This window comes from Eulemur rufifrons, chromosome 2 (assembly GCF_041146395.1).
Source record: "Eulemur rufifrons isolate Redbay chromosome 2, OSU_ERuf_1, whole genome shotgun sequence".
NCBI lineage: Eukaryota > Metazoa > Chordata > Mammalia > Primates > Lemuridae > Eulemur > Eulemur rufifrons.
In genome coordinates this window covers 66,917,897-66,930,371 of record NC_090984.1, presented here as the reverse complement: position 1 = coordinate 66,930,371, position 12,475 = coordinate 66,917,897, and the positions used below count along the sequence as shown (strand labels likewise).

General features: G+C 35.7%; 1 protein-coding gene across 1 annotated transcript in view; it reads left to right on the top strand.

Annotated features, from left to right (window-relative positions):
* The window catches only part of HEATR5A (HEAT repeat containing 5A), a 108,907-nt gene that overhangs the window by 25,373 nt on the left and 71,059 nt on the right, over positions 1–12,475 (top strand). Inside the window, exons 6-10 of the mRNA XM_069486407.1 lie at positions 2,392–2,566; positions 4,678–4,838; positions 5,905–6,160; positions 6,683–6,838; positions 9,411–9,661. Of these exons, the coding sequence (XP_069342508.1) occupies positions 2,392–2,566; positions 4,678–4,838; positions 5,905–6,160; positions 6,683–6,838; positions 9,411–9,661 (999 nt within the window). The remainder of the gene's footprint in view (positions 1–2,391; positions 2,567–4,677; positions 4,839–5,904; positions 6,161–6,682; positions 6,839–9,410; positions 9,662–12,475) is intronic.

Below are 12,475 nucleotides of genomic sequence, written 5' to 3'. Positions count from 1 at the left end.
AGGGGTTGCACTAGTTTACAGTCCCACCAGCAGTGTATGAGTGTTCCTGTCTCTCCACACCCACGCCAACATGTGTTGTTTTGGGACTTTTTGATAAAGGCCATTCTCACTGGGGTTAAGTGATATCTCATTGTGGTTTTGATTTGCATTTCTCTGATGATTAGGGATGTTGAGCATTTTTTCATATGTTTGTTAGCCATTCTTATATCTTCTTTTGAAAAATTTCTATTCATGTCGTTTGCCCACTTCTTGATAGGGTTGTTTGATTTTTTCTTGCTGATTTTCCTGAGTTCTAAATAGATTCTTGTTATCAGTCCTTTATCTGATGTGTAGTATGCAAAAATTTTTTCCCATTCTGTAGGTGGTCTGTTTATTCTCATGACTGTTTCTTTGGCTGTGCAGAAGCTTTTTAATTTAATCAGGTCCCATTCATTTATTTTTGTTGTTGCTGTGGTTGCCTTAGGGGTCTTCTTCATAAATTCTTTGCCTAGGCCAATGTCTGTAAGAGTCTTTCCTACATTTTCTTCTAGAATTCTAATCGTTTCACACCTAAGGTTTAAGTCTGTTATCCACCGTGATTTGATTTTTGTGAGAGGTGAAAGCTGTGGGTCCTGTTTCAGTCTTCTACATGTGGCTATCCAATTTTCCCAGCACCATTTATTCAATAGGGATTCTTGTCCTCAGAGTATGTTTTTGTCTGCTCTGTCAAAGATTAGGTGTCTATATAAGGATGGTTTTATATTTGGATTTTCTGTTCTGTTCCACTGGTCTGTGTCCCTGCACTTGTGCCAATACCAGGCAGTTTTAAGAACCACAGCCTTGTAGTATAGTTTGAAGTCTGGCAAATTAATACCTCCCATTTTGTTTTTATTGCTTAAAATTGCTTTTCCTATACGGGGTCTTCTGTGATTCCATACAAAGTGTATAATTATTTTCTCTATATCTGTGAAAAATGATGTTGGTAATTTAATAGGGATTGCATTGAATCTGTAGATCACTTTGGGCAGTATAGACATTTTAACAATGTTGATTCTTCCGATCCACGAGCATGGTATGGTTTTCCACCTATTTACAAGTTCTGCTATTTCCTTCCTCAGTGTTTCATAGTTTTCCCTATAGAGGTCCTTTACCTCTTTAGTTAAATATATTCCTAGATATTTTATTTTCTTTGTTGCTATTTTGAAGAGTACTGACAGCAAAGTCTCAGGTTACAAAATCAATACACACAAATAAGAGGCATTCATGTATGCCAATAACAGTCAATCGGAGAACCAATTCCAGACTCTTAAGCATTCATTCCATTCTACCATGCTCCCTTTCCATAATTATGTAAACTAAAATTTATATGTAAGGTTCGTATTGTTTCAAAGTGATTTTCTTTTCTCTCTCTCTCTCTTTTTTTTGAGACAGAATCTTGGTCTGTTGCCCTGGCTAGCATGCAGTGGCATCATCATAGCTAGCTGCAACCTCAAACTCCAGGCTCAAGCAATCCTCCTGCCTTAGCTTCCCAAGTAGCTGGGACTACAGGCATGTGCCAGCACACCCAGCTAATTTTTTCTGTTTTTGGTAGAGACATGATCTTGCTTTTGCTCAGGCAGGTCTTGAACTCCTAAGCTCTAGCAGTCCTCTGCCTTGGCCTCCCAGAATGCTAGGATTACAGGTGTGAGCCTCCTTGTCTGGCCTCAAATGATTCTTTTTGTTTTGTTGTTAATCATACCTTCTTAACATAGTTGGCTAGGCAGTACAGTAACACTTTTTTTTTTTTGAGACAGAGTCTCATTCTCTTGCCTGGGCTAGAATGCCATGGTGTCAGCCTAGCTCACAGCAACCTCAAACTCCTGGGCTCAAGCGATCCTCCTGCCTCAGCCTCCCGAGTAGCTGGGACTATAGGCATGCGCCACCATGCCCGGCTAATTTTTATATATATATTTTTAATTGTCCAGCTAATTTCTTTCTATTTTTAGTAGAGACAGGGTCTCGCTCCTGCTCAGGCTGGTCTCGAACTCCTGAGCTCAAACGATCCACCCGCCTCAGCCTCCCTGAGTGCTAGGATTATAGGCGTGAGCCACCACGCCCAGCCAAGTAACACTTTTTAATGTTGGAATTATTCTCCTGGTTGCTTATAGCCAACAGATTGATTCTAAAGGTATTTTTCATAGTCCACTGAATTAGAAATGGGCCTTTCCATCCTTTGTAGTTACATTGCTTTATATAGTATAATGTTTATGACTTTTAATGAGTATTTGTTGTTCCTACAATCATTATATAGAGACTCTGGATTTATGTATTATTTTATTAGACCCTGATAGTTTCTGCAACTTATTATATATAGATCTGAACCTGACATTTATATTTTGTTTTTCTTTAATTTCTGTTTGTCCGATTGAATAGTGTCTCCTTGAACTTCAGAACGAGGCCATCTTTATGTGGAGTACAGACCTGGACAGTGTGGCCACATTATGTTTTAAGTCCTTTGAAGGTTCCAGTTATGATGTGCGGATTTCAGTTTCAAAGCTACTGGGCACAATATTGGCTAAAGCTCTAATTTCTAAACATCCAGGAACAGGTAAATATATGTGATTATTTTCAGAATATCTTTTTTAGTTTTTTCCGGTTGATTTAAACAAATATATGTAGTATTACATCTACCCATCATTACTTTTGAAAAGAAGCAGAATACAAATCAATTTTAGTTCATAAACATTGGTCTAGGCCCTAAGATTTCATTCTCAAAAAATTTCGGGAAAAAAATAGAAGAACTCTTGAAGTATAGTATGCTTTGTTCAGTTGTCTGCCTTTACATTATGATTTTTGTTTTTTTAATAAATTGTAAAGTGTTAAGAGATACAATCTAAATCTTGAATTATTTTCATTTTACTAGCATACATCTGATTACGTACATTGGGCTTGCCATTTTCTAGATTGGTACAAGGGAGCAAATGATGTATATTTGAAATTTACTCTGTTTGGGCAGTTTTCCTGACCTCAAGCGATCCTCCCGCCTCAGCCTCCCAGAGTGCTGGGATTACAGCATGAGCCACCATGCCCAGCCCAGCTAATTTTTCTTATTTTTTTAGAGAAGGGGATCTCCTGCCTCAGCCTCCCCAAGTCTCAAGCTGTAATCCCAGGTACTGCACCAGGTACTGGGAGCTTTTAAGAAATGTAGAAACCCAGTCCCCACCCAACTTACTAAATTAAAGTTTCATTTTAACAGGATCCCTAGGCAGTTCATATGCACATTGAATTTTGGGAAGCCTTGCTCTAGAAATTGTTTATTGTTAATGTAAGGGAGGTATTCCTGACTTTGTTTGCTCTATTTTCTGCATGGTTTTAAATCAGTGTTTAAAGTACTATATATGTACTTAGTAATTTATTATGTTTATCATTGTCGGTTCTTCTTAGAATTTATTATCCACAAGGGCATGGATTTTGTACTATTCAATAATGTTTCTTTCCAAAATGCTAAGATAGATTTTTATTCGTTTCAGATGGTTTTCTTTTTCTTTTCTTTAGGCTAGGGAGCAGTAACAAAAGTTTATTTCTGTATTGCTGTATGATTTGAGTCTGTGACAAGGGTCAGAGCTTATGACCATTAATTTTCAGAAGAAAAATAAAAGGGAGAAATTAATACTTTTTTTCCAAAGGAGATATTATCCCCTAGGTAGTCACAGGGAAAAACTCGTCTGTGTCAAACTGAAGACAACCTTAAATATTCCTGCCCTAACTAGTAATCTCTTCATTATTGTTGCCTAAGGACCAACTGAGTAGTTTTAATGATACAGTATTTAGCTTTAATTTATTCAGAGACTAAGAGAATAGCAAAAATTGTATTGCCAAGAGAGAATTTTTAAAAATAGGACATGGTGGTTACTTTATGTAAATTTTATTAGTTACAGAGCATTTAATAAAAGAAAATTATGATTTTTGGCATTTTTAGTATTTCAAAAGAATTTTCAAAGCATTGTGTAGCATTTTCATTTATGGAGAACTAGGACGGTCTTACTTATGTTTTCTCTTGTTTTAGAGGACTGTTAGCCTTTTAACTTCTTTGTTTGAGGAAAGGGAGCAATAGAGCATGATTTTTTTTTTTTTTTTTTGAGACAGAGTCTCACTCTGTTGCCCAGGCTAGAGTGAGTGCCATGGCGTCAGCCTAGCTCACAGCAACCTCAAACTCCTGAGCTCAAGCGATCCTCCTGTCTCAGCCTCCCGAGTAGCTGGGACTACAGGCATGCACCACCATGCCCGGCTAATTTTTTCTATATATATTTTTAGCTGTCCATATAATTTCTTTCTATTTTTAGTAGAGATGGGGTCTCGCTCTTGCTCAGGCTGGTCTCGAACTCCTGAGCTCAAACGATCCGCCCACTTCGGCCTCCCAGAGTGCTAGGATTACAGGCGTGAGCCACCGCGCCCGGCCTGAGCATGATCTTAATATAGCACAGAATTTAAGATGTCCTTGACATGGTACTTCTGGGTTCATTCTGATTTGAGCTCTGAGCCTTTGTGTGACTTTTTTGTGTGTAAATGTGTAGAATGTCCTGTAGAGTTTGCTTTTTGTTTGAACATTTAGTTTATTTTTGTTTCTATTAACATACTGGCTTTTTGCAAGTCAGGATCATGCGTTAAAATTTAGTGTATGAAATACAAATTACAGTTTTGTTTTGTTCTTTGTTGTAGCAGCCTCACGTCAAAACATTCGCAAAGTATCTCTGGAGGAAGTTCTGGAATTACTAGGAACGGGTTTTCTACGTGGGAGTTCAGGATTTCTTCGGGCCAGTGGAGATATGCTGAAAGGAACCAGTTCAGTCAGTAGGGATGTTCGAGTTGGAGTTACTCAGGTTGGATTCACAAATTAGTATCTAAATGTAATTCTTACTGGCCTGTAATGAAAGTTTTAGTATCTGACTCCACAGAAGTGATACTATGCAAGGTCACCACTTATGCTCTCATCTTTATAAATAGATGTAAATGGTAAGGCCAAAACTTTTTTTAAAACTAGGCTACAAGTAAGAAAACCTTATTACCCATGATGTGTTTTAAGTTCCTAATAATGTAAGATTTTTATTTCCTTTGAAACATAAACATTTTTTTGTTTCTAGCCCTTGTGCTTTATGTGTCTTTTGGTTTAATATGTTTTCCATTGTGTTTATGTGTGCTCATACAGTTCAGATTTAAGCTATTAGGTAGCACAGAGGTCTCTGTGTTCTTTCCTTATCTTTTTTTTTCCTAAATGCTATTATGGTTCAAAGCAAACTTGTATTTTTTTTTAAATTCACATACATCCTAATTGTTTTATACTATATATAGTCTTAATGAAAATGTAAGCTTCCCAATATAATTATAATTAAACTATGTGTTTCTAAGAAACAGATTACTTAAGAAATCTGCTTGTCTTTATATCTCTGGAGTAAGACACACTGTTAACGTTCATGATAATAAAGAGCAGTAATTCATCACTGTAAACTTTCGTGTCAGGTTTCTGAACTAAATTCCCTTAGAGTTATAGTGTATGGAGCATAGTTAATTCTTATAATGTGTTTATTTGTTTGAATCGGATTTTCTTCTTGAGAATTTTAAATCTCTTGAAACCTTTGTTCAGAGAAGCTACAGACACATTTTACATATTAGCTGGCTATGGTGACTGTCCTGAAACTTCTGACCAAAATAAAACAGAGGCATCATAAATGAAGTCTCAGTTGAAAGACTATGCACTTCAGTTTGGCTTTAAACAAACAAACAAAAAAGTAGTGCTACATTTATCTATTTCAAGTGGCTGTAAATAAGGAAAGAATACAATTTGTAGGGAATAAAAAAAACATGAGTAAATTCTACATATTTTGTAGAAAAGAAAATAACAAAATTGAAAGGATTTAATTTTGGAAATAAACTCCTTTTTTTTTTTAGGCTTATGTGGTATTTGTTTCAACACTAGGAGGAGCTTGGCTAGAGAAAAATTTTGCTGCCTTTCTTTCTCATATCCTAAGCCTTGTGTCACAGTCACACCCTAAAGCCACCCAAACTCAGATTGATGCTGTCTGCTGTCGGCGCTGTGTTTCATTTATTCTTCGAGCTACTATAGGAGGCCTTCTTGGAGAAAAGGCTCAGATTGCTGCTGTAAAGGATATTTGTCAGGCCATCTGGAAGCTAAAGAAAATTGTGGGTATGGATTTACTAAGACAGTTTGCTTTAACAGTGCTAAAGGAATTGTCCCTTTGGAAATGCTAGGCTGATACATTACTATATTAATACAAAAACCTTGAAAGCTGATTATAGTAGTTCCTCAGAATTCATGTTGCACTTCTGTAGAAGCTAGGATAAATTATTTTTGAAACAATTATTCTTTCTGAGTTCTTCTGTCTTAAGTCTACTCTGCTTGTCTTATCAGTAATATTGGAATACTTTTTAGTTTCCCATCATTTCTCCCTTTCAGTGCCACTAGCTAAAAGAGTAATAAGAGGTCTCTGATTGGGTTGCTTGAACTAAATTGATTATATTGGTTCCGTTCTTTCTGTATTGATACAAGTCTCCATTTGAGCATTTCAGTTATTGTCTCAAGTGTTTCATATAGATCAAATGTATGTATTAATTTTTGCCTTTATATATTTTTTGCTCCTGACACCCACCCCCTATACTATATTTTAATAAAATAGTGATACATAGTTAATTCTTTCGTTTCCCTCAGATGCTGTAATGAGTGATGGTAATTTGGAAACCCGGCTTGGTTCCACAGATGTAGCAGCTAGCCAGCATATGCTGGTATGTGCATTACAAGAACTTGGAAATCTCATATACAATCTTGGCACTACAGCTGCACCCTTGCTGCAGGATTCAAGTACAGGTATATCTGTGTTTGTGACTCATCTGGATACCTTATTTTTACTTGTACTCTAGGTAAATTTGTTTCTAAAGAAGGAAATCTCCTTCATATATAGCACACTTACTATCCATGTATAGCGCACTTACTATAGATTCCATGGTAGATTCATTAGAGTTGTTTTATGAAAAATCTATAATCAAAATTATTAAAAATATGTATATGTTTGAGGGTTTTTTTGCTTGTGGAATTAAAAATTATTCTCTAAATCTCTACCCCCAACCTCCTTTCTGGAGATATATAAGATAATGTGGAAAAACTTTAACAGAGAAGTAAACCTGTACTCATGTCTATCATCTGTAATGAAAACATTAGTATCTATATGGTACATATAATTCAGTTCCTCAAAGGTCTTTCCAAAGAGTTTTTATTTTCTTTCTCTCTTTGAAAATTATTTAATCATTTTATAACAGCTTTATTAAGGTATAATTCTTTTTTTTTTTTTAAGTTTTTAATTCTCTTGGTCATTTTTCTAGTGTTTTACTCTTTGCATCTTTAATCCTTTTATTTATTTAAACACATAAACATGGCTTCTTTGTGTGATCTTTCTGATGTTTGAAGTTCTTGGGAATCTTACTCTTTTGTTTCTGTTGGCTTCCATGGTACTTTGTTTTCTTGTGTGTTTTGTAAATTTGTTTTTTATTTTGTTTTTCTTTTCTTTTTTTTTTTTTTTTTTGAGACAGAGTCTCACTCTGTTGCCCGGGCTAGAGTGAGTGCCGTGGCATCAGTCTAGCTCACAGCAACCTCAGACTCCTGGGCTTAAGCGATCCTACTGCCTCAGCCTCCCGAGTAGCTGGGACTACAGGCATGTGCCACCATGCCCAGCTATTGTTTTTCTACATATATTTTTAGTTGTCCAGATAATTTCTTTCTATTTTTAATAGAGAATGGGTCTTGCTCTTCCTCAGGCTGGTCTCAAACTCCTGACCTCGAGCAATCCTCCCACTTCGGCCTCCCAGAGTGCTAGGATTACAGATGTGAGCCACTGCGCCCAGCCATGTCTCAGGGTCTTTTTTTTTTTTGAGACAGAGTCTTGCTTTGTTGCCCTGGCTAGAGTGAGTGCCGTGGCGTCAGCCTAGCTCACAGCAACCTCAAACTCCTGGGCTTAAGCGATCCTACTGCCTCAGCCTCCCGAGTAGCTGGGACTACAGGCATGCGCCACCATGCCCGGCTAATTTTTTCTATATATATTTTAGTTGTCCATATAATTTCTTTCTATTTTTAGTAGAGACAGGGTCTCGCTCTTGCTCAGGCTGGTCTCGAACTCCTGACCTTGAGCGATCCACCCGCCTTGGCCTCTCAGAGTGCTAGGATTACAGGCGTGAGCCACCGCGCCTGGCCTCAAGGTCTTGATAGAATTGGTTTCCAAGATATAATTCATATACCATAAAATTCACCTTTTTAAAGTATACAATTCAGTGGTTTTGGTATATTCACAAAACTGTGTAACCACTACCACTGTTTGTTTCCAGAGTGTTTTCATCACTTCAGGAAGCCTGTTAGTTGTCATTCCTATTTCCCTTTCCCTCAGCCCAAGACAACCACTAATCTACTTTTTCTATGCATTTGCCTGTTATGGACATTTCATATAAATGGAATCATACAAAATATAGTCTTCAGTAACTAGCTTTTTTAAAATCACTTTTAGAAATCATTTTTATGGTTTTTATCCTTTGTGATACACATTTTCTGCTGAGACACTTTACATTTATATTTGTTTATAAGCTACTTAAATCTGAAATATTTAATTAAGTAGCAGCTGACATGAAACTTACATGTTTTGATGAAAGTATGTTGAATCACCAAAGATATATGTTGTATTCCAAAGATGGGATGATTTGTACATCAAAAATAATGACTACAATGGATTGAAACATACTAAATATATAATACTTTATGAGTTCATAATTATGTTAAAAAAAAGTCCCCCCTGCAAATTGCATTGCTACTGAAAAATATTATTTCCTGGGTAAATTTAGTGCTTTTGGATGTAGCAGTGATAAATGTAGACTTTTTTCTTATTGGGGATGGTACTCACTGTCTTCATAATTAGTAGCCCACTAAGGACCCAGCAAATCCTTGATTTTAATATTTTGTTCTCAGATAATAATAATGTGGTAGATAGGAAGTATACTGTTTATGTAGGTAAATATGCTAGAAGGAATTAAAAATTAAAAGGATGTGTGACATTTCTTTTCAAGGTGTTTTTGTTATTGATAATTTTCAACTTCTAATACCAAATTAGTAACGACCACAAGATAAAGTTGACAGAACATTTGCTTATTTAGGAAAAAAAATGTACTTTTGTGTACTGACTTAATTTAAGCCAATCTTCATGATATGTATTAATGAGGTAATTCGTAGGTTTAAAAAATTATCTGTAATTATCTATCACTTAATTTTTTTCAATTTTGATTTGACTTTTGATAAAATAATATATTTTGTGTTGACATGGCTATTTATTCTTTTGACTGTTTTATTGCCAAGTGAGTTTTTATTTGTGTGCCTAAGTCATTTGTTTATTCTGTCTTTCCAGGCCTTCTTGACAGTGTCATTTCAGTTATTCTTCATCCTAGCATATCTGTTCGACTAGCAGCAGCTTGGTGTTTACACTGCATTGCTGTGGCATTACCTTCCTACCTAACACCTCTCTTAGATCGTTGCCTTGAACGTCTTACTGTACTTAAGTCTTCGCCTGAAGCCATAACTGGCTTTAGTTTTGCTGTGGCAGCTTTGTTGGGAGCGGTGAAACATTGTCCTTTAGGAATTCCTCATGGAAAGGGCAAGGTAATAATTTCATTCTCTATATATGATAATAATGTTTCATGTTTTTTCTAAAAACATCAGTCTTTTTGTATATCACCCAAATCTGTGCAGGACAAATTTCTGAGCAATCAGCTATACTACCTTTTAAGTATTAAATATTATCAACATAATTGCTGTGAAAAATGAAGGAATGGATTAAAAATAGTTTATGCACATTTTAATAAAGGAGTGCTTTCTGTGCTTTTTGATAGCAGTATCTCCATGTAATAACAGAATTTGTTCCTGAAGGCTTTATTTTGCTATATAGCTAGGCCTGCCATATAAGTACATTTAAAATTCTATTGTAAAGGTTAAATAGAGCTCCAAAAGACATCTTAAATTTCATTTAATAATTTTAGTGGTATTAGTTGTTGGTATTACTTCAAAATTAGTTTACATATAGTAAGATAAAGTAGATAATTATGTTATGTTCTTAGGAACCAAGATTTTCCATTTAAGAAAAAAGAGCTATAGCTGTAGGATCAAGAAAGTTAAATAAAAGCCCCATATATTAAACTTGAATTGAAATTATCAGTATGAACTTATAATTTTATTTTTTTCAAAATACTTATGTCTTTATTCTGTCCAGTGAAAAGGCCTAAAAGCAGTGATAACCAAGTAGCAGGGAATATTCCTAGTACCCAGGCTGTGGTCCTAAATACCATTTCCAACCAAAAAAGAATCAAGCTTCCATGGAGTAGTGGCTGGTTTCTGGTCTGGGGCAGGAAATGCACAATATAAGCTTGGGATATCTTATGCCAGGAATTAAGAAAGTCATCAAAAAATATTATGTTCATCTTAAAGGGAAGTAACTTAGGGGGCTCCCACTGACCAAAGATAGGATAATTTGTACATCAAAAATAATGGCTACAATGGATTGAAACACACTAAATATATAGTATTTCGTGAGTTCATAATTATGTTAAAAAAAAATCTCCCCTGCAAATTGCATTGCTACTGAAAAATGTCATTTTTGGGGTAAATTTAGTGCTTTTGGATGTAGCACTTCCAAACAGGTAAATAATACAAAACCTAGTGAATAAATAACCCAGTTTTAATGTACAAAGAATTTTGAAGAGAACTAAAGAAAAAAATTTTTAATGAAACACTGAATATACAATATAGACAAAACATAGTGTTGGAATTTTGTTTGTTTTTTAATAGCTAGGAATTATAAGTTGTCAGAGAATTCTGTTTGATAATGAAAGTCCTTGTAACCCATACCTCACACATATATTTTTGAAAAAATAAATCATAATTCTTTTCTTTCTCATTGTCACTCCTACATCATTATTTAGTTTTCTAGTGTATGCTCCACAGTTTAGGCTCTGCAATAGACCATTCCATACATTACCAATTCCAAAAATATTTCAGTTATTGCCACTGCCATTGGCATAAGGTAGCTGACAACTTTGGGAGATGATATTATTCATTTAAATTCATTATTTTAGTTATATTCTGAACTGAACTAACACATCACATCTTGCTAAGCAAAGAATTGTCATTGCGTGTATTTAATTAAACTTAATATCCTCAGATATCATTAATTCGAAGTTCCCATCCCCATATTATATTTGAAATTTCTTTTTGAGAAAATATCTACTTGTCCTGATTTGACTAGAGTAGTTTGTTTTGTCCTTTTTTTGATTGCTATCTATTGGCTGTATAGGCAGCAGGTAGTCCTAATTTAGTTGTAAGCTGGTTTTTTTAAAAATACACTAGCCTCGCCAAGCACGGTGGCTCATGCCTATAATCTTAGCACTTTGGGAGGCCAAGGCGGGAGGATCACTTGAGGTCAGGAGTTCAAGACCAGCCTGAGCAAGAGTGAGACTTGGTCTCTAGAAAAAAAAAAAATAATGATAATAATTAATTAAAAAAATACACTAGTCTTCTTCTTTAGAAAATTTATATGCCAGCTTATAATACTTGCTGCTTTTCAGAGGTGATTGGTAACAGATGTTTTCTCTGACATATTAGATACTCCCTCACCTGTGTGCCATATAAACATAGATGATCCATAAATGTGAAATATCTAGTTTTTCCTCTCTGTTGTTTTATAACTCTGCTCAGTTCATAGACTTTCTTAGTATAACATTTTAATGATCCTGCTTTTCAGTGTGAGACAATTTTGACTACTTTTAGCCATTATAGTATACCGCCTCTAGGAAGACTGTTATTAGCTACTAAGGTATCAAAGTGGTATGTAGAATTTTAAAAAGAGAGACTGCTATAATGAAACTTTTTTTGGTAATTACTGGTCTAAAGGGGTAGTTGCTTAAAACTAAAAGTAAATTCAAATTCTGTACAGCCATACTTAAACAATCTTACAATGTTGTCACATAAGCTGTACAAAGAACTATAGAGTTGCTGGATACTACCTCATATGCTGGTATTTAATCTTGAAAATCTAATTTTCTATAGTTTCCTTTATGACATTATCCTTTTGTGTAATCTACATCTACGATCCCCAAACCCTGGGCCCCAGACTGGTACTGGTCCAAGTGGCCTGTTATTAACAGGGTGGCACAGCAGGAGGTGAGCGGCAAGCAGGGCAGCAAGGGAGGCTTCATATGTATTTATAGCCGCTTTCCATCACTCGCATCACCACCTGAGCTCCACCTCCTTTCAGATCAGTGGGGGCATTAGGTTCTCGTAGGAGCGCAAACTCTACTGTAAACTGCGCATGTGAGGGATCTAGGTTGCACGCTCCTTGTAAGAAATGCCTGATGATCTGAGATGGAGCTGAGGTGGTGATGCTAGCGCTGGGCAGTGGCTGCAAATACAGATTATCATTAG